We start from the raw sequence: 23,694 nt of genomic DNA, 5'->3' as shown, positions 1-23,694 counted from the left end.
TTCAAGGTTATAAAGTATGTCTCAATGTACACAGAACACAAAATGTTGTCCTTTCCATTATCTTTCATATGGTTTTGATTTGAACTAATTATCTTTAAAACCTTAAAAGTCACAGCGTTTAACGGAATCCTCTGGAAGGTTCAAAATACTCTCAGGTGCCTATACAAAATAGCCGCTACGACAAAACCTGCGTGGCCAAAATATAAATGAATACCTGTTTCCAACTCCCTGAATGTGGTACTATCTTAGGTAAAACAATTAATAAAAAACTAAATTTTGCCAGCAATCATCATTGGTCGATTTCATCTGGATTGTTCCAAAAATGAGAACTTTGTATCCAAGGCAAAACATCGGTTCATTAGAATGTTATAATCACCAAAAATATTAAAATCTTTGGTAATGTTCTATGTATATCTATAACATGGTTATTGTAGATAATCAAAATAATTAAAAATATCAATTTCTTTAGTATTCCTCTACTTTTGTAAGTTCTAATTACCTCGTTTCAGAGTACACTGTTAATGGCTTTTGTTAAAAATAGACAATGATCACTATTACGAAGTCAAGTTTTATCATAAATACAATAAGTTTTATCCTTGTATTAGAAGCAAATAGAAATTTATTCACTAATGAAGATGACAACAGCGTGCAATATTTCTTACATTTCTTGTACGTCGTAATTGAACCTAGTAAAATGATCTCGTCCATTTTCCACTTCTGACTCACCATCATTGTTGGAAACAATGATATATTCATCTCCTGTAATATGATATCTCCTGACAAGATATTTTGAGGTATGCACTCTATAATTCTATAACCTTGTCAACCTTTAGAGGTTACGCATCATGACCCCTCGTGAAAAAGGAAGGGAAATACTTTCCGCCTATATAAAAATAGGGATTGGAGTTTAGCGTCCCTTTCAGCAGCGAGGTTATATGAGACTTCGACGTGTGGGATCCAAACTACTAAGTTTCTATCGGAAATTAAATCTTGGTCTTCCATGGCAAAGACACGTAATCATATAACCATAAGAGAGCTGGGTATCAACTGAAAAGTATGAAATTTTGTTTAACGTTTATTTATAATTTCCTGTTTCTATTGCTTCGAAGATTTTAGGAGTTATCGTGGACTTCAAGAACAAAAACTAGCATTTAGGATAGGAGCAAAATATCCGTGACATAATGGAATTAACTAATTTCTTCTATCGGGCGTTTTAAATGAAATGGCACTAGATTCTTTAAAATTAATGAAATACTCCTGTAACCCTTTCAAGGATGGTAAAATACCATTAGTATATAACATTAGAACTTTAATTATTAGTATTTGCAGTTTTTGTAGAGATTTTAGGATGACTTCAAAATTTATAGTAAATCTTACATACATTTGTATAATAACATATTTTATGACCTATGCATTTGGTCGTTTTGTTCTGTTTGATGTAGCAAATTGTTTTGCAAATCTTTTTAACATGGTCATGAAAACAGCTTGCATATAGGGCTATCTTATGAAGATTATTTCTGGAAACTTTAATATTCTGGTACTCGTTATTATATGGTGAACTATATCTACTTAAGACCTATCAAGAAACGGAAGAATATAATTCTCAGAACCTTACAATTAATTTATTACTTAATCACTCACCAATTCGTATGCCTTATCACAGTCATATTTGCAATGTCTCAGGAATCTTAAAAGAAACAAATCGTCTGTCCTAGAATAAAGGTCCTTCCGAGCTATAGAAACGAAAAAAAATAATAAATCTTCTTTAATTTCTGTGAAGGCTTCTAAAATTGAGACGCTTATTTTCAAAAAGGTAACATTTTCATAATTGCTAATTTTACAGTAGGAGGAAATAAAGTTTTGACTTGAAAGCGCTTCTAAAAATGTGCCTTTTAAACCCCCTAACGTAGAAACGACAACCACTTACGTTAATTAGTTATGCTTCCTTCTGAATGAAAAATGCCAAAGTGAATGAATGTGGCAGATAGGTCGAAATAACTAAGTTTACATTGTGGTTTCCTCCTAATGTTAGTAACAACTATTGGCGGCATGCAAATGTTTTGCTTTTCCAGATGACTCTGAACTATTCGTGGACACTGAAAACTACACAATATCCTTGAATTCGCATCTATGTGTTCAATATATGGATGTTCAATCTACCATAGTCTTAAACATAAAAAAATCTGTTGGTAGTATGACAAGATCCATCTATTCTGGATCCATTCATTCCGTGTTTGCATCACTTTGGTTCCACTCTGTCAATGTGGTGGTATAATAATCTGTAGATACAATTCTTCTACGAATAACGATGGATACTTGCTGGAATTACTGCTGCCTCCAACTATAAGACATTGCACGCAGTCTAAACACATTCATCTCGAACGAAAACTCGTCCATTACTAATTTGCGTCACTGGTTTGCTTCCGATTACTCTTTTAGATGTGGCCAGTACTGGAGTGATAACGCTATTAGTCTTCTTCCACCTTTTTTTTTATATTCTGTGAATGTAGTGTTCTCAGCACAATAACATCTTCGTGTTGCATCTTTAATTTCCAATAGTGTAAATACTAACTTGCCTCCTTTTTATACTTGGTAAGATACAAATTCCACACACAGTTAACTCTCAATCTTAAGAAATTTACAAAAGTAAATTAAAATTCACTAGAATTTTAACCTTTTCCTCGAAGGTCCTCATATGTGAATTTTTCGATTTCACATGTAGTTCATGACACATAATATTACATGAACTAACTAACTCTATGTCCTATAGAACTCGGAGGTTTAATGTCGAGTTCACAAAGCCCCCCATTGGCTTCTGTCCTCAGCCAACTGAATCCGATTTCTACTTTGTATTCCTATTTCTGTGAGATTCATCTTAATATTGTCCTCTCATCTGCATCTAGGTATTCCTAATAGTAGCTTTCCGATTGGATTTCAAGTTAAAATTTTGAAACATTTCTATTTCCTTTCATTCTGGCTATAAAACCTGCCTACCTAAGCCTCCTAGACTTGATTACGCTAACACACATCTCAAGTCTAAATGATGGAACCACCCACATTTCAATGAAATACTTTATCTAAAAAAACAAAAACTCACTGATAATAAATTTGTTTTTGTTATATTTTCCACGCACTTTGCACGTTTCTCGCTTTGTTCTATTGATCAATTCTGTGAATTCTAAGTGTGATAACAGGAAACCAATTACCAATCATATACTATCTTATAAATACATAGAGTTGCCATAAAGTTCTTTTTCTTGATATTCTCACTGTTATAACTAGATATGCTTAATGAACATACTCTCTTAGGGGGACTGTGGTGTCTCTTATTGCACTGGAGGTCACCCTCCTGTCAGAAAGGGTCGGATGATTATTCTGTTGAGACTCTCTTCGTTGTCTTGCTGAGACTGGAGATAATGTCTGCTCCGGGAACTGTTTAATTCCCATCATGTATATCACCAATTGAATTCTGATAGTTATGTCACAATCCTATGGAACAAACATCCACTTATCGTAGCCCTACTATACAACAATGCTTTAGTTAATTGCACAATAAAAGTTTAATGGAGTAATCTTGTCATACTAGACACAGGCTATGGTTATCACAAAATGTATTCTTATACAGAGTTATATTCATAGTATTGTTCGAGCACCTTCAAACTTCAGCATTTGTCTATAGATATTACTACCAGCTCGCATCTCACAGTGTTCTGTATGTTAGTAACCTCAAAATAAGATCAAAATAAAACCATTTCGAAAACAATTACACTGTAGTGTAAATTCTCACTACAGCCACAAATGGAGAAATGATTTATCTCATGATATACCGGTAACTTAGTGATTTAACTCACGAGATCAATTTTAGTAAACAAACTCAAAGTTTAAATTTCTCGCTCTCCACTAACATTATCTTCTCTACAATGTAATGCACTTCATCATTTCCTACTTGGGTAGTTTAAGTAAAAATTAATTTTAATTCTTCCTCTGTGTATAATTTACTTTAAAAAAATCGAAAAAGCACAGCAGAGTTATAAATGGTATTAAGGAAAAGTTAAAATAATAATATATATAAACATCCAATGTTGATAGCGGAAACTTACAGACATTCACAGATTGTCACTGGTACTTACCCAATATCATACTTCTGAGAGTTTGAATATCTTTTTCCATCCTTTCAGGAGTTTCGCCAACTGCTTGTCGTGCTTTGATTCTCCAATCCCGTTCAATGCATTTATCTTTCGGTTGATCAAAATCAATAATAGAAATGTTCATAAACTCCATTTTGATTTATCTGTAAATATATAGAGTATATTTCGTTAACTAAACAATATGATATTACTATTAATTATGGATAAAGTGAGTCTGTACAGTTGAGTAACATATCTATAACATTTTGTTACCAGAAGTATGATGCCTCAGTGTTAGAGTGCTCAAATCTGGTACCAGAAGTAGGCGTACCTGATTTGATCTCTAGTCATATGAGTTTGTGGTTGCCAATATCGTGACCTTGGTTTTCTCGAGTTTCTCCTGTTTCTTCCTACATTCATTCATAATCATTCACTTTCTTTAATAATCCCTTTTCTGCCTAAACGACACTGCCGTGGGATATTAAACCTATAAATTTCTTTTCTAGAAATTTTGAAGGTGGGTGTTAGTAGTATTTAATACGATTCCCATTTAAACACGATTTTCATGTTAATCTTATCTGTAAATCTAGTTCTTATAAACTATAGCACAAAAGTTAGGTTAGTACCCGCTATTTATGACCTACGAGATTATCTTCTCTGGAAAACATAACGCTACGTGTTATTCGAATAATCTGCTATAACTTATATCCACTGCCTGTAAGATGTTTGAGAAGTCTTAGTTCTTATTGAAACATTACGAACAGAAAACCTATCAATCGAATTGAACGCATTTGGTGTTGTTTAATCCCAAACTAGCTGAAATGCTTCTACTTCGCACAGAGAGGAAAATATTTACATAGAATATCTAAAGGTAAAAAAGGGAGTAAATAAATAAATAAACAACGAAGAACAACACTTTTGTGCTTTTCTATTATGTAGGGGCGCATAATAAATACGTAATGCTGGTTGCATATATGTAAGGTGTTATTGCAAACAGCCAGAAACGTGCATACATTTTGATCCCCGCTATATCCCTTCCAAGTCGAAAGTCGAAAAAAAAAATATCTTCATGTAATATAAGATCAGGTAAGGATCTATTTGTGTACATCATGTAGTGGCTTTAGGTGACTCCCATTTATGCGAAAAGCTGATAATTATCATATACAAAATTTTATTTATTATTATAGATGTGGACAATAGTGCAGCAATTTGAAGTATTTTGCTCTGAGATATTTGAGTGTTGAATTCCTCAGCAACACAGTTGCTTTCAGAGTACTACATTATACCAATTATGAAACAATTGTAACAATTATGGTGTTAGATAGTTTCCCAGGCTATGGCTATGGCATTGGACCATTGGTTACTGCTGACAGTAGGTAAACTACTATTGCTACAATCTTGATAATGAATACATGGAAGTTTACAGTATAGATTCGTGTTAATTCTATTGACGGTAATGCCAGTAACATATTGCAACAATTCCTGGGACAATGATATGATGTTAATAATGATTTCAAATTGGTTTGGCCCACTCGAAATCCTGATCTATAATCATCGAATATTTTATGGTGAGAAATTGGAACTCCGTATTAGATCAGGTAGAAGCATTCAACATCTGTCCGAATTATCTGATATACTACGTGACGTATACCAGAACACAGATCCTCACTCCTCAGTTATATGGTAACTTGCATAAAGCTTAGCTTATATACAATGTCAACACTGAGGGTATGAAGTTCACAAAGTGCTTATATTACAAGATATATATATTTTTTTCATTGAAATTCGTATCTCTTTCAGCAGCAGGGCCATGTGAGAAGTGAATCTACAGTTTAAAGGTGGGATGGAACCACAAATTTTTAGTCTTTCCTACAGCAATTCGAACCTGGACCCCATGCACCAAAGGCACAAATACTATCCACTAGGTTAGTGATGAGAATCTGTATTACAAGGATCTTAAGAGACTTTTTTGTGATTGAAACAGAATTCCTTTTGGTGGGTGTTTACTAAAAAGAGGTTCTTCATATCTTATATAAAAAGGCTCTATAACATGAACACCTTAGATTTGTAAAGCATTGTCTCTTTCTTTGGCAGCCAGTGATCCACGCATGTTCCCTTGCTTCAATTAATCATGGAAAATAGACGGAATGTTTCAGCACTTTCACAATAATCTTGTCTGTTGCATAGACATAAGTAGTTCTTCAAAAAGAAAGAGATTGAAACAGTAAAGTCTGAGAACGAAGTCGTTCTCCATCCATTCTTTGACTACAGGGCATCGTAGGCAGCAAGAAAGATACTAACAATATATAAAGTACTTTTTTAAAAAAACAGAAGGAAAGTGTGCTAGTATTTACATTCAGATAGCGGGAATGATCAGTAATAATCTTTATACTAACTGTACAATTTACGTTATACGTAGACTAATTCATATGTTACAAATATTGCCAATCAATATCCAACACATTAACATACTTACAACAACAAGAACACATAGTGAATTGTGTTAACAAAATTTTATATATCAATTTGATATTTTTTATATGTAGGGTCGGTCAGAATTCACAAAGAGATTCCAACACGTAATATTTTCTACGAGAATAAGGTTAATGTAAATGTTCCTTGTGATCGCTGTAATATAAGGATGGGGAAAATATTCTAACCACCATTTCTGTCTTATTTTCCAGATTGCATGAAGCAGACATCCAGGAAGTGCGAGATGGAAATTATTTTTCACACATAATGACGTAAATCTCCCATATGTAATATATATCATACCAGCATTTCTATACATATTGCAAACATACGTGAGAAGTTATGCTATTTGAAATCCCTTCGTGAGTTCTGGCCTATATATATATATATATATATATATATATATATATATATATATATATATATATATATATATATATATATATATATATATATATATATATATATATATAGGGAGAGAGAGAGAGAAACAGACAGACAGGTAGATAGATAAAGAATAAATCTCAAAATGGTCATGGTATACCATACCGCTAAAAAGAAACACTGTGCTTATATTATTGCTATAGTGATGCATGATTACAGTTTGTACTTATAGGCCCTACGGTACTTTTTATAATGATAACGCTTACATTCTGGATAAAGTACTTATTCAAGTATACTTATTTTACTACTAGATTACTTATTTTTTGTTGAAAGAGGCGAGAGTGATATAAGGGTCTTCGAAACATTTACTATGGAACAAAGTTTCGAACAGACACTTTGCATTTGTAGGTTAAGCTTTCAAAAACAGGTGTTTTTTTTTTTTTTTTCATGGCCAGTATACTAAGTTATTAATATGACTGCACTACTTACGTTGCTTGGAGAGTTTATTAACTTGACTCAATTGATATTTTATGTTCTATTGGCTTCTGAATAAACAATAGAGACACAGAGAAGCAGACTTACGCGGACCGTACACGCTCCAAAAATTAAAATAAATAATGTATGATTTGTTAGCTTTCGGCCGTTATAACATCTAAATTGAAACATTATTTTTAACTGCGAAAATTATTTTTTATCGTTCTGATCACCAAGCCCATTCTGCAAGAGAGCTTCCTCGTGGGTATGAACGTACCTTTGACACGGACGACCTGATTTGATTCCCGGAGGGAGAACGTATATGGTCGGATCCCACGTTAAGCTGTAGATTCACATTTCATGTAACCTTGCTACCGAAAAGAAAGCTAAACTGAAATCTAAATCCCATTCTGCAAGGTAAGGCCATTGGTACAGGAGTGATTTTTAGTAAAATACAAATTTCAAATAGTGTTTGTATACTACTCATATAATATTCGTACCTTAGGCTCTTAATGAAGAAATCTGGAAACGGCCCGCAAGTTTCATTCTTATTTTCTTCTGGCCCATGGTACGTTAGAAATTGGCCTTCACTGCCATAAATGATGGAACTCAGCCTAACGCTATATATCAGCGTAGTAGCAAGAGCGTGCATATCTTTAGAGCAAGGTAGTCAAAGGCCCGTAGCCTGTGGGTCTCAGCCCCACTGCGTCCATAAAGATTCAGTTATTAGTTGGTGTGTGTGTCTATGTTTAAGATGAAAACTCAGCCTCCCGAAATATGATCTATGCCCTAGCTACAAGACTGTAAAAATCTCTCCCACGTTGTGGTCATGACACAGTTTCATGTGACCTTGTTCGAACAAACAACAGATAACGCGCTACAAACCAGTAGATACGTTGGTGAAATCTGCAGAGTACAACCAGTTCTCTGGAGTAAAACAACTGGCGACTTAGATTACATTAAAGATAAAAGTTTAGGTTACAAAATATACATGTTCGCGCTATCCCGAATGATAAATAACGATAGGATTTGTCAATCTCTTTGTTGTGTATTATTTATTTATTTTTTTACAAATATTTCAGATACATATCAATGTCCATTTCACACTGAAACAATATAACAACGTATATAAGTAATAACAAAAAATAAAAAATAAGAAAATAAAAAAATACAAAACATATATTTATATATACCTAGAATATGTACCATATTTACAGATACTTTGACTTTTTTTTTCAAAATGATTTTCAGAGTCAAAAATATCAACATCTGACAATAAACTATTATACAATGATGTCAGTCTGAAATATAAGGAAGTTGAATAATTGATAATCTTGGTATTACCTATGTAAGTAACGTATCAGTACGAATAAGGCGAGAAAGTACGCGAAAATTGAGAACGGAGACCAACAATTCGGAGTTAATTTTCCCACTGATAATTTTATGGAGAAAGAGCAAGTCCATCACCATACGTCGAGTCAGTGAAGTCTGAATATTGAGTTTGTTCAGGATTTCTATTTTATTAAGACTACACACTGAAGAAACTCTATGTTTGACAATGGCAAGAAAAAAATTAAGGACAGAATCGAAACGGAATAAGTTTGAAGCACAGGTCATATTCCATATCGGTGAACAACATTCAATTTTAGGAGATACAAAAGCTTTGAAGAAAATACTGAGTGATTCGAGATTTCGAATTTCAGTAAATCTATGAAGAGTACCCAGTATTCCCCTAGCACTCTTAACAGTAAAAGTGATGTGATCAACAAATGTTAGTTTCTCATCAAATAATATTACGAGATCCTTATGTGTCAGGTCTCTTTCGATAGGATTGTTATTAATGAAATAAATGTGATAGGTTTTATTTTTCTTCAAAGAAATACTAAGAGTACAATATTTTTTAGGGTTTACTTTTAAATTTCAAGTCACACACTAGTCAGAAAGTTTAGTAAGAATTTGTTAAAGTCTTAAGGCATTATCTATAGTAGAGTTTTTATATATAAAAAAATATTACAATCATCACCAAAGAGAAGAATGTTCATAAATGCTAAAGACAGGAAGGAAGGGAGATCAGCCATGTATGGTAAAGAAGAAATAGCATTGGTTCTAGAACACTACCCTGGGGAACTCCAGAAAGAAGTGGGACAAATTTGGATGATGCATCTGGCATAACAACACGTTGCATACGATCAGTAAAATAATCCTTTAGTAGAGACAGTAATTTGTCATGAAGATTAAATCTGTTGGATAGCTTGTAAAGAAGCAGATGAGTATCAATTTTGTTGAAAGCTTTGGAGAAATCTAAGTATGTTACATCCAGTTGAGAAGTTTCTAAAATACAGTTTACAGCATGATTAAGAAATTCTGATAGGTTCGTGAGGCATGATTTCTGTTGCAGGAAGCCATGCTATGCAATGTTCAAATAAGGGACTGTGAACTTGTAAAATCTGTCTTTCATGATTTTGTCGTAAAGAATTGACGACGGAGAGAGAAGAGAAATGGATCTATAGAAACATACATCAGTTTTAGTGCCAGCTTTATAGAATGGAATAATGTTAGCCTGTTTCCAAAATTGGGGGAAAAGGCCTTCTATAAAACATCTATTAAACAAAAAAAAAAAAAAAAGCCACAGGATGAGCAATTGACGCGGCTGTATTGCAAAGGAAGGTTGTATAAATATTGTTGGGTCCAAAAGCACAATGGTCAGGTGAAGCTGACAATATTGACTTGACTTCAGCGGGCGTAGTAGAAATTGAGGATAGGGAATGCGAACATACAGCTTCAAGAACAGGAAGAGGATTAGTAACCGTCTCCGTGGAGAAATATGAAAAATAAATACGAAAACAACAAAAATATATTTCCATTATTCATTATCAACAAGCAAATATATAGATAATGTAAATCCTAACATGTTTCAAAACTCCGTCGTGGCTACATGATAATCGTACATGCTTTCAGTGCTGGATTCTCGATGTGATTTCATGTAATTGGGATTCTATGTTTCATGAAAAGGATGCTGTTAGTTGTAGTAATATGTCTTGCGTAGATGGAATTATCTATTACAATGAATTTTGTTTAATGTTGCAACACGTGTATTTAAGATATAGGTGCAGCTTGAAAACACGCTATAAATTATTAGATTGGGATATCAAAAACATGTGTTCCTTTCTCTGTGAAAAAGACCAGTTTTGTTCCGTACAAACGTCATTTGCGGAAAGTTTTACTTCACTACTTGTTTTAAAGAAAAGTTCTCAGGAAGTCCACTATATGCTTTTGGAAACTTATAACAGACATGCTGCATCAATCAGCAAGGCGAACGATGGTTTAAAAGATTAAAAGATGGCGATTTCAGTATTGAGGACAAAAAAATGTGAAAAACCTTCGAAGACGTTGAATTGCAAACCTTGAGGGATGAAGATTAGTCTCAAACGCATAAACAGTTAGCAAAAGTGTTACTAGTTAATAAAGCAACTATTTTCAAACGTCTATATGCCTTAGGAAAGATCCAAAAGGAATAAACGAATTATAAGTTCCAGACGAAAAATAAGTTGCGAATTTTTACTCTCAGGAAAAAGGAAGTACTTTCTTCGCCGAATTGATACTGGATTAAAAAGAATGGATTTATTTTGACAATCGAAACGCACAAGATCATGGGTTGATCCAGGCCAGCCATCAACATCTCAAGCAAAACGCAATATCCACGAGAAGAAAAGTTCATTCTACATCTGGAAGGATCAGAAGGGTGTTTTGTTATTCGAGCTGTAGAAACCTGGTCAAACAGCTGCTGTAGATCTATACCGACAACTACTCGAACTGAACCGAGCATTGGAGGAAAATCGTACAGAATGGGTCAATAGATATAGCAGAGTTGTGTTTCTTCATGACAATACTAGACCATATGTTGTAAAGCCTGTCCGGAAAACATTGGAAGCACTGGCTGGGATGTTTATCCTGCTTCGCGTATACACCTGATAGCCCCTTCTGGACTTTTACTTGTATTGTTCGATGTAACATGGACTTTCGGAACATCACCAGCGTTTCAATTCTTTTGAAGAAGTGAAATATTGGCTTGACGGATGGAATTCCTTAAAAGAGGAAGAATTCTTCCAGCGAGGAATTGGTATTTTGACTGAGAGATGGACAAAGAATATAGACGGACGGACAAAATTTTAAATAATTTTTATTTTTGTTTAATAAATAAACCAATGTGTTTCACTTGCCAAAAAGATTCCACAAATTATAAACATCTATATGATTCTAAATATATTAAGGAATCCGATCAGTTTTAAAGCTAACGAAGAAATTTGATTAATAAAATTGCCAGCGCAATGTTGAAAATTAAAATGTCATAGGAGTACTGAAACATCGTTCTCATTCATGTTAGTTAAAGAACAATACCAATCCCTTGTTACTGACTTTCCTTTCTAAAGGTATTTGACATAATGGATCTCAAATTACGATAAAAAGTAGGTAAAGTGTGGTTGTTTTAAGAAGACGCCTCGGAATACGTTTGCGAACTGGCTTTTTCTCAATGAAAAATAAGAAAACAATAAATGAAAATGAAAGTAAAATTTCTAGTTTTGAGTCCCTCAATTGTGCCCTTTAAGCTAACATAGATGGATGATTACTGAAGGCGCATGATTAAGAAAGAATTGATGGATTGACAATGTGGAGAGACCACGAATACGATGTTGTTTATCACAAATTCATCTACCCAGACCACTGTTATCAGGCCAGCGTTCTCAACTTTTCCTTCTAATAAAATCACTTCTCTGTTCTCATTTTGTCTGTCGTGTACTTCTTATGACAGGGATACGAAAATAGAAACATTGAAGACAGTTAATAATGTTCATTCTCTTCAGAAGGACCACAATCTCCAATGTCTATCAACTAACAATCATCAGTCTAACGACTTAGACCGCTCTACCACAACACAGCAGCTTACCAATGAGCTACCGTGCTCCAACTGTTGTCGATGTTTCTGTATTTGTGTCACTATCAAGCCCAGTAGAAATTCTTAAACTAAGTTAACAATAGGCTGAATAAGATTTTTTAAAGAAGAAAAACTAGTTTTAATGCTCACCCCTAGTGGGAGACATCACTGATTCGATCCCCGAGATATGTAAATTTGTGATAGATAATATTGTGTTCAATCACAAATTTACATATCTCGTGGATCGAATCAGAGATTTTCTTTTCTCAGGGTGGTTTCCCCCAAAATTATCAATTGATCAATTAATTAATAACCATTTACTTTCATTTATCATCCGTATTTTAGCCCAAAAGAGCATAAAGGAGGGATGCAAAACTGAAAACGTCATTTGTTTCAATTTTTCAATACTGTTTTCATCTCTGTCACAGAAATAATAAAAAAGGAAGAGAAAGGAAAAACGCCTTATGCAAACGTATGTTCGAAGGATCTTATTTCATATATACTTTTTGAACTTCTAAAATTAGTTTGACATACTTGAACATTGTTGTTACTTGGAATCTGATGCATTATATCAAATATATTCAGGGGATAAGCTTAGTAATATGTCTTCCATAATTAAGGGTACCTACCACTAATAATAATATACCAAACAAAAATGACCTTCCAAGACTCCCTTAACATCATCATTTACACATTGTATTGACATATTTTTAACCACGAATTTCTTTGATAGTTTTAAAGCAGGTTAAATTTCTTGATTGGTTTGGGATTCAATATCTCTTTTAGCCGAGAACATTCCTATATAAGATATTGAAGCCGAAATACATACACCCCTATATTTCCAGCGCGAGTCAAGCCTGTGTTTACCGTACGCTAATTATGTAACAACCGATGTAAGATTTTTTTAAGTGTTAGAGTTTAAGTGTCTATGTTTGTTTGTTTACGATACTATGAATAATGAAAAACAAATATTTTGTGGTGTAGTTACTTGTTCCTTTGTGTTTCAATATATACAAATACAGAGATAGATTCATAAATGCTTATCATTTAACTTCAGTGAAACCTTCACATGCTTCGTTGAATCTTGACCTCTTACAGTTAACGTAACCCAAGTCGTTAACTGTTTTATTTAAAACATGTTCCAATCTGAGCTTCAACAAGTGTATCAATTGCTTTGCCGCGTACTCCTTTCTAGTGTGCTCAGACTGACATACAGAAAACTCTAACATATCGAAAATAAGTATTTCCTATACTACGCATGCTATCGCTTGGGTATGCGGCACCAGACTCGATTCCATTATTTAAAGTTTCCTGCGTGTACTGCTTCACGTCTTGGGTAGGCTACTCTGCTATCAATGTGCGGCCCGCCTAACCCAGTAGTAGCACTTCAATACTAGGGAAAGATGGGGTAATAAGAGACAAAATGGCTGTTAGTTTCGTTCATCATCAGAGAAACCGAAAAAAACGTACGGTCCACAACTTACTGTTTCTTTCTGTGTACAAGCCTTTTAAAAATCATTGCTATTAGGCAACTTCTTTACTTTCTCTTTTCTGCCTTTCAAAAAGTGTCTTAAAAAACTTTAGGTACCTAAAGTCAGTCTTTTCAATGAAGATTTTTTTACAACTTAGAAATGTTTCTAAAAAGAATGGTTGCATAAATTTGTACAGCATTAGTGACACTTCAAAGTGGAATTGTTCCCATTTTTCTCTGATAAATAAGCTTGCTAGAAAATGCGTGTCTCTTATTACCCCCCTTTTTTGTCGGGGTAGTAAGAGATAGTCGCTTGGTCTTTCCAGGTTCACTGATTCAAGATTAAAATTCCACTAGTTTTCTCATGATGATATTCAGGAAGTGAATAAAGTATTTATCTATTATAGTGTTGTAGTTTTATTAGGCAATGATAAGTTCATTGTTAAAGAACAGAACTTATAAATATCAAGAAGGTTTATTCTGTAATAAAAGAGAAAGAAAAAGAAAAAGAATGTTTGGTTTAAAAAATTTTGGTCTAGGCCTATTTTGTGTTGTAGGCTAAAACTTGCATTCCGTTACTGTGAAAAGTATTCGTGCAGGCTATTTTTCATTTTGGTATAGCTTGTTTAATTTTGTATTATCTACTGTGTAAGAAGTCACTGTAGCATAGAGTTGTTTTACGATGTAGGCCCTACCTTTTTCATTAAAAAAAGTTTATATGACTACAATGTGTTAATTTTGTCATTACAGAATATTCAAAATGAGTGAAAAACTAGACAAATTATGAAAGGCTGTAATTTGTATAGTTTGTAATTAAAAGGATTCAACTTTTAAGTACGACTTTCACTAACCTTAATTTTCACATGGCAATTGACAGAAAAGTAGCTAAAATAAATACATGTAAAAAGGTAGGGAATAGAATACATGTTATATATATCCTTTGTAACCCCAGTTAATAACAAGGCACAGCATGAAAGAAAAATGGGCACCGTCTCTTATTACCCCATACAGGGTAATGAGAGACAACGAGAACTGATTTTTTTTTTAAATCTCAATTTTTCTGTACATTGGGAATAAATAAAATAATTCTCTTTGTGTTGCCCAATAAAAAAGTATATACAAAGAATCATAAATGTGACTTGAAATCTGTTAACATTTTAAATTACTTTTGTCACTTATTACTCCAAGTATCTCTTATTACCCTATCTTCCCCTACTTCTCGCGAGATCGGTGTAGTTAAGCATTGTTGCACTTTGTCAAAGAAAAGATCGGTGACCGTTCTTTCCGAGCAGATGGTGTTAGCATTGTGGCGTCCACTCAGAGTCTTGAGGACAATTGGGGAGCTATATGGAAAAAAAGAAGTATGGCACTCAGTTCTAGAAAGCCAGCATTAACGGCGAGGAGAGCTGATGTATTGGCCACACATCACCCCAGAGGCGTGAGTGCCACCAGCCGGATGATAGATTGCAGGGGGTCTAAAGCCGATGGCGCTTGGAGTTATAGATTTGAATTTAGTATAGCATTCTAGTCTAGTATATTGCAATTCTATTCTATATTATACACGTAAAAATAAGTTATATTTTATATGTATATTTATAATAGATGTTATACGTATATTTTAAGTGGTTTCCTGAACACAATGTTTACTTATGTCTAGCAACTTAGGTACTTCAATTGGCTACTTTTGTTTTCAGAACATATGTACAAGTAGGCCTAATATACAAATCTAGAAAAGAAGACTTCAAGTGTTTTTCAACACCAGGAACATACGAGACAAGATCTTACTGCCTCAAGTAAGATCTGAACCACTATTTGACTTTGTATCCCCAATGGAGATTGAACCAACATACACGTGCACAGGGAGCAAGCACGTTAAACATTTGACCATGGATGAACATTGATATTGTATAGGAATGAAGTATTGTAAGAAGTGATATTCATTTAAACTTACCAACCGTACTGAAAGTAACAAAAGAAGTCTACAATATGAGACTACCGGATCTTCTTCTCCAACATACGTGTGAAACTATACTGAATTTGCAAACGCTTTCGCTTCGACTCAAGTACTGTTAGATAGACGTATTATTTCATTTTAACTAAGACTCATCAATTTGACAAGGTCATCAGTAAATCAAATAAACATGCAAATATACATTTATCCACTAAAACAACACAATGATATGTATATAGTAAAAGAAGCTCTTGTTATCAGTCATTGAACCTTTCTCAGTGCTGAAATTTGGACTCGAGGACGATTTTTCTGTTTTTATGTATGCACTTCCTAGAAAGATGCTCTATATTCTCAACCAGGAAGTAATTTATAAACACACAATATCGCATTCATGCCTCTAGATTCTCTTATTAGCACATGTATGTTTATGAAAATAAATTTACATAACTTATTGAAGTGTTAAACAAACAATAATATGCGAAAAATAAAATATTTTGCGACTTAGGCTTGCTTCACTCGTAAAGCTATACGAGAAGCAGTGAGCAAGAAATTAATGTGAAATTAAAACCGAGTTTACAGATTTCTCAGTAGACATCTTGTTACAAGTAAATATGAGAGGATACATTCTTTCTTTATATTATTACCTACGTTATCGACTTCTGTAATAATATATAGTAAACTAAAATTCAGTGATAGAGTAATCCCATGCAATAATGGGGAAAAGGATAGCATCCAAATACATATATCTACTACATAATCTGATGTCCAGATCTTATATCTGTAGATGCCTTTACTTTAGGCTATCATTTAGCTTTAGTAAGAAAGTTTATTTTAATTAGACATTTTATGAATCTACTAGCCATAAATGCCCGTACTTCACTTGGAAAGAAAACGTTTATGAAAAACAACTATATTTGAATCCCCTACTCTACCTTACGATACGTATGTGAATGAAAGTGTTCAGTTCCACTCAAGTGATAATTTGTTGAATAATGCATTTCAGACGGTACAACCATAACTTTTTTTTTCAAAACATTTAAGCCTCCTGTTACCCTTAAGTTAAACATTTCACTCAAAGTGCAATCATAAAAAAAAAAAAGAAGATAGAACCAAGAACTAACTAGGTTCAAGAGTTTAAAAACGCTTCTAACGTTACCTCACTTCGATGATTTTATGGGAAATAAAAATATTTCAGAAATGTCCTTGTGAATCTCTTTAGAGGAAGAATTTTCAAGAACGTTTAGGTACGTGTCAATTTACAAGGGTCGTTCAAGGTTGACCGGGATTTTCGTACGTAAATAATCGATGAATAGCCGGATCACTATGAAACTTGCGGGTGAAGTAATGGTATTCCTTCTCGAGTAACTAGAGCCCGTCACGAATAACTAGAGTTCCGTATTTGGAGCATGCGTAGCAGTTGCAGCGAACATGGCGGCGAGCAGCGGTGTGTAATCAAATTTCTTGTGAAGGAGAAAGTTAAACCAGTGGGATTTTCAGAACTGCAAGCACAGTATGGTGAACAAATGATGTCACGGACAAGAGTGTACGAATTGTGTGAACAGTTTCGCGAAGAACGGGAGCTGGTAACACTCGCTCGACTGCAGTCACACCAATGCATATTGCACATGTTAGCAAATTATTCTTGAAAACCGGCGAGTAACAGTGCGGGATATTGGTGCCGAGGTGAATATCAGAATCGGGAATGTTTAGACAATCATTCGCGACCACTTACGCTTCCGAAAATTTGGGCAAGGTGGGTTCCCCGCCAGCTTATATTTGATCAGAAGTGGACACGCATGACTGTCTGTGAACAGCTTCTGAATCGGTTTCGAGCCGATGGTGATGAATTGTGTCAATCAAGTGTCATGAAGCTTGTTTGCTAAATTCAACCCCAAAGACCAAAAGAAGCAGCATGAAGTGGCGGCATAATGGTTCCCCGCCGCCCAAGAAAAGAAAAACGCAGCCGTCCGCTCGAAACATCATGACAAATGTCTTCTGGGACATGAAGGGTGTTATCCATGTGGATTTTCTGGACAAAGGGAGCACAATTAACGATAACTATTACTCCACGTTGTTGAGTGGCGCTATACGAAAGTCCATTTGCAAGAAAAGACCTGGTATGTTGTCTGCAAATGTGATTCTTCTCCATGATAGTGCTCGTCCTCACACGGCCAATGTGACAACAACAACTCTGACTGAAATGCACTGAGAAGTTCTGCCCCACACCCCCTATACTCCAGATTTATCCCCTAGTGATTATCATTTTTTGCACCCCTTAAAGATAATCTGGGAGAGAAGAAATTCACCACAGATGAAGCACTGCAGAACGATGTCCTCCAGTTGCTACGACAACAACCAAGTTCTTTCTACGCCAACGAAACTACCACAACGATGGCAACAGTTGAAATGAAAATGAAATCTATGAGTTTTACGTCCCACGGTTATGCCGGTTAGGCTAAAGGAGACGGTGATGATGAGTAATGAATGAAATGGTGGAATGAAGAAAGTGGGAGGAAACGGGAGAACCCCGAGGAAACCCACACACATTGCGTTTGTGCACCACAAAGTTCACTTGGTGGGCGATGGGATCGAACCCGGGACCCCAAACACCAGAGGCGAATGATGGCAACAGTTGAGATACGAATTTTACTGAAAGCAATGTTATAAAATATCGGACAAATCAAGCCGTATGCTAGCTATATTCTGAAATTTATTTGAAATGGTACAGCCTTTTGCCGTGATGTTGAGGTAGAAAATGTCAAAAATATTACGGAAATTGTTGCTCTTCCCTTCTTAGAACTTGAATTGTAGAAAACACTGACCAGTATTCTAAATAATGAGTTTTTATGTCGCGTTTCTACTTCCTACTATAATAGGATCATGAGTTAGTCGATTTTCACTGGTCACTCCATTTTTCCTTTAGGATGGAGGAAATGAAATTTCAAACCTAACATTCTATAATCATACACTGAGGATAAAGCTGAGCTGATGATACTACTGACTGAAGTGATGGAATGAAAAAAGTGAGAGGAAACGTAATGATTTAGATTTCTGGGCTTTCGGCATCTATGGCCATTCACCCCGTGAATATGAAGGAAGACGTCCCTCGGCGAGCACATTATCCGGGGAAAGGGAAGAAGGAAGCGGCCTGGGATCTATAAGTTAGGTACCATTCGGCATTTGCCTGGTGTGAATGAGGAAAACCCAGGGAAACTTCATTCAGGATGGCTGGCATGAAAAAGCTGTTTACATATTCACCCGGAAGTTCACTTAGCCCAAGCTCATGTCGAACAAGGGACTATACACATTAGAGATGAGCTTCTACCATACAGCCAAAGCAGCCCTTTACGATACTCATTTCAATGTAGTTAGCGCGATTCCATTCAGAAGGGCCCGGACGGAAGGGCGAGGACAGAAAAGCTCGAGTCGAAACGGTCCCGCGTCAAAAGGACCCAACGACAAAAGGGCCCAAGTCAAAAGTGCCCGGCGTCAAAAGGTCCGGGTCAAAAGGGCCCCAATCGAAATGGCACGGATCAAAAGGGCCAGGGTAGAAATAGTCCCACGGCCAGAAAGTCTGTAATCAAAGCAGGAGTGTAAATCAGGGATTCACGAGGAGATATTACCTAGTGTCCCCTTAGTAAGTTGAAGTTTTTGTCCAACAGAAGAAAGAACATCAATGGTTATTAGTAACAAAAAGGAAACTTGAATACTGATCTTAATTTTGTTTGGTTGCTTCCTGTTCTGCAACAACCGCTATTGCTTAACTCAGTTCTCCATGAAATTTTGCTTTCACCCGCGTCTCTTTGAGCTTGCATTCTCGAGACATGGCCCAATCAAACTTCATCTATTAATGACTGTTCGCTAGTTCTAAAATTTCATCTCTACCCCTGGATCAAAGTACCGTATAAAAGCATATATTAGTATGAGAAATATTCTATTGAAAACATTTGTTCAATTTTGCTGTAAGAATATACATGTGGATCTGTGTACAGAGTTAATCAAATGTATTGGAATAGAACAATAATAACGACACAGGTGGACGGAATAAAATCAAATGTTGCAATTGGTATTATTGCAAAAATTGCATTGATTTGGAGTGTGGTCAACGAGGAAGCCATCTTGAATTCCACTAAATTGCAGATTGTACTTTTTTCTTTGAAAGGAAAAGGCTATGATTTTACACTTCAATTTAGGCTTGAATATTCCCACAAATGAGAAGGTGAACTCATTTTTGAAACATCGCCATCTGTTTATGAGACAGGGTGTACTATGTTTGACATATGTGTCTAATAGAAAAAAGTATAATGACAGGATAGTAAAAAAGAGACGAGTGGATAAAGGAAAAGCAAAAATTACAGGTTGGTATTGGTATTGTAACTGCTTTAAATGATTGCATGTACATCATGGAACCATCTTGAATTTCACATAATATATACTATACAATATTTTTGAATAGAAAGAGGTATTTGTGTCACACAAATTTAGGCTAAATCCTTCTAGGATTTGATTTATTGACATATAACACAACAGGCACAGGCCTAATTACAGTGTTACATAGTATATCGTTATAAAGATTATATAGGTTAATAAAGCTATTGGTCATAATTATATTTGTCTTACAAAATTAATATACTTCTTAAAACTACTTACATCCATTGCCAGTACATCCAGGTTGAAATTTTCTTTAACTAACCTGTTGTAGGTTGCACTAACTCTCCATATAGGAGATCTGCTTAAAACGTTTGTTTTCGCTGCCATACAAAAAAATGTATTTTTCGAAGCAGTGCGCAATTTAATAGATGGTACTTGGATACATATTTTTTCGCTAAGATCAGGACAGTCTATTTTGCCATGAAAGAGTTTGTGTAAAAACAATAAATCAATATTTCTTCTCCTGAGTTCTAATGTTTCAAAATTAAAATTTTCAACAAGGTTAATGTAGCTTTCAAATTTTGGATAGAATTTTGTTTTCTTAAGGGTAAGAAGCCTTAAAAACTTATTTTGAGTACGCTCAATCAAGAATGAGTATTTCTGTATATTGGGGTTCCATATATTACTACAATATTCTAATTTTGACCTGACGTATGCATAATACAGCACAATTAAAGTTTGATCATTTTGAAAATCTTTGCTGACTCGATAAATATATCCAAGATTTTTGTAGGCTTCTTTGCAAATAGTTTGAATATGTTGAATAAAGGTTAATTTTGAGTCAAAAATAACTCCCAAATCCCTTATAAAATCAAGCTTTTTTAGTTTTTCCCCTAATATTGAATATATTTTTCTTTTCTAGTGAATGTTAAATAACTGCATTTACGAACATTTAACTTAAATTTATTGTTTTTACACCAAATTTCAAGATTTTGTAAGTCACTCTGAAGTTCTAAACAGTCCTGAATTGTTTCAATTCTGTTGAATATTTTAAGGTCATCAGCAAAGAGTAGATTTTTAGAAAACTGAAAGCACTCAGGAAGATCATTTACCGCCAAAATGAAAAGTAGAGGTCCCAGATTCGAGCCTTGAGGGACTCCAGATGTTGCATGAAAGATTTGAGATTTATGATTACGATAGAATACAGTTTGTTTACGATTTTGAAGGTAGGAAGCAAAATATTGCAGAGTTGATTTCGAGAAGTTAAAGGATGCCAGTTTGTTTAAGAGAATGTCATGGTCAATGACGTCAAATGCTTTAGAAAAATCAGTATATATGACATCTACTTGTCCTTGCTTGTCAAGTTCCTTCGAAATGTAGTCTGCTATTAGTGCTAGATTTGATACAGTAGATCTGCCCTTCAGAAATCCATGCTGACTGACAGATAATGCAGGTTTAACATGATCCATTATTCGCTTATGCAGTATATATTCATACACCTTGCCAAACGCAGATAATATAGAAATTGGTCGGAACTGTTCGATGTTGCTAGCTGAGTTTGTTTTGGGTATTGGACACACAACTGACTCCTTCCATTTTTCAGGAAAGGTACATGTTTTTATAGATAAATTAAATATAATATTCAGAGGTTGTAAGAATATATCTGAACAGCCTTTCACAATGTACGTTGGGATCATATCTGGGCCACTTGCTGTTTTCGATTTCAACTTCCTTACTGCTTCTTCTATTTCTTTTTCAGATATGAGAGGTAGTGAAAATATATCAAGAAGAGCACTGGAACGATCATTTAGAGACATGCTCGATACGTCATAGTCCGCTCTTAAGGAGCCATAGACTGAACTAAAATGTTGCCCGAATGCTTTAGCTATGTCCCTATCATCAGTAAGGTCGTGACCATTGTACTGTATGCGATCAGAAGACAAGTGACGCGATTTATTTTTAATGAACGACCATAATAATTTCGGATCATTCTTCAATTTATCTTCTGTGCTGCTTAAAAACTCTTTATAAGCAGCAGTTATTTCTGCTTTAATTTCTCTACGCAGTTGACGAAATTGCTCTTCATGGTACTTAGTGTTACCTACACTGAGACGACTTTTTTTACGATGATAAGTTTTACGTTTAATTTTATTAATAATATTCGGGGTAAACCATGTAGGGTAGATTTTATTAGTTGCTCTTTTACGGGGAATGCAATCATCAAATATTTGATACAATACTTCATAAAATAGATCGACAGCGTGATTGACATCCTTAATATTCTGCAGCATCCCCCAATCCACAGCTAATAGGTTTCGGTAAAGTTTTTCAAAATCTGCTTTCCTAAAATTATAACCTACTGTGTTAGGCACTGTTTTAAGTTTGGTTGAATACAATGCTGTAAACTGAATAAAAAGGGGAGGATGATGTTTATCTTCTATTACCAGTGGATCGCATTCTCTTTGAACTGTTACTTTTGAGAGATTTGTGAGAACAAGATCTAAGGTTCGGCCATTGCTATTAGGAATATTATTAATTGAAATCAAATTAAAGAGGGACATAAAATTGTCAAGACTTTTACATTTAGCTGATGACGTCATTAAATCGAAATTTGAACTAGTTATTTGTCGTAGATTCAGATCCCCCATACAAAGAATTGTGCAACCCACAGGACAATTTGATTCTACAAATTCAAAAAACTGTTCATATATATGAAGTGGTGAATCAGGCTCTATGTAAACAGTACAAATATACACGGTAATTGAGTTCGAAACCAGTTTGACAATTACACTTTCAAAGTTAGTTTCGAGGAACGATTTGAACTGATTTTTGATCGACCGCCATTCGTTTACGGGAATGTGCTACGTTTGACATTTGTTTCTAGCAGAAGAAAGTATTGGTACAGGAAAGCAATAAAAAGGATGTTCGTTGTGTTCTTAACGTTTCTGTTCGTTTACTAGTGTTTGTAAAATATTGTGGAATACGCGATGCCCTTAATGTGCAATTTCGAATATTCAGTACAGCTCAACGACTTCGTTCAAATAGTAGCTGGTGGTAACAATGTTTTGTCTGGTCACTGTATTGTACCATGTGGATTTAATGCGGGAAGGATATAATGGTAGAATAACTATAAAGAAACCATATATTATTTAAGAGAAGAATTAAGAAATATAAGATACTAAAATTTTCTAGAGATTTCGAAGATAAGACCAAAAAATGGTGGGAATGTGTTGTATATCGATAAATGTAAATTAAACCTGCATAGATATGATGGTTGAATAATAGTTTTTCGACAAGTAAATACAGAGATAAATGTGAAGAACTTCCAGCCTACTGTAAAATATGAAGGAGAAAGTGGGGTTTGGGTTTATACGTGTTCATTAGACGTTGGAGAGTTAGTGTGTGTTGATGAGATTCTGATAAAAGAAATATATCTTAACGTTCTTAGGACACCACTTCACCTAAGTACGAAAAATTGAGAATGAGGAGGACTTCTAATTTTATCAAGATA

At 34.7% G+C, this 23,694-nt stretch overlaps 1 protein-coding gene across 1 annotated transcript in view; it reads right to left on the bottom strand.

Moving 5' to 3' along the window:
* LOC145693274 (clavesin-2-like) overlaps positions 1-16,054 on the bottom strand; it is a 110,696-nt gene extending 94,642 nt beyond the window's left edge. The window contains exons 1-3 of the mRNA XM_081769118.1: positions 15,813-16,054; positions 4,131-4,291; positions 1,642-1,733 (exon numbers count right to left, since the gene is read on the bottom strand). Coding sequence (XP_081625244.1) covers positions 1,642-1,733; positions 4,131-4,281 — 243 coding nt within the window. The 5' untranslated portion in view covers positions 4,282-4,291; positions 15,813-16,054. The remainder of the gene's footprint in view (positions 1-1,641; positions 1,734-4,130; positions 4,292-15,812) is intronic.
* Between the last annotated feature and the right edge of the window lie 7,640 nt (positions 16,055-23,694).

The sequence above is a fragment of the Thermobia domestica genome, chromosome 8 (genome assembly GCF_964235325.1).
Source record: "Thermobia domestica chromosome 8, izTheDome1.hap1.1, whole genome shotgun sequence".
Classification (NCBI taxonomy): domain Eukaryota; kingdom Metazoa; phylum Arthropoda; class Insecta; order Zygentoma; family Lepismatidae; genus Thermobia; species Thermobia domestica.
The sequence above is the reverse complement of the archived record's forward strand: the minus strand, read 5'-3'. Positions and strand labels throughout refer to the sequence as shown.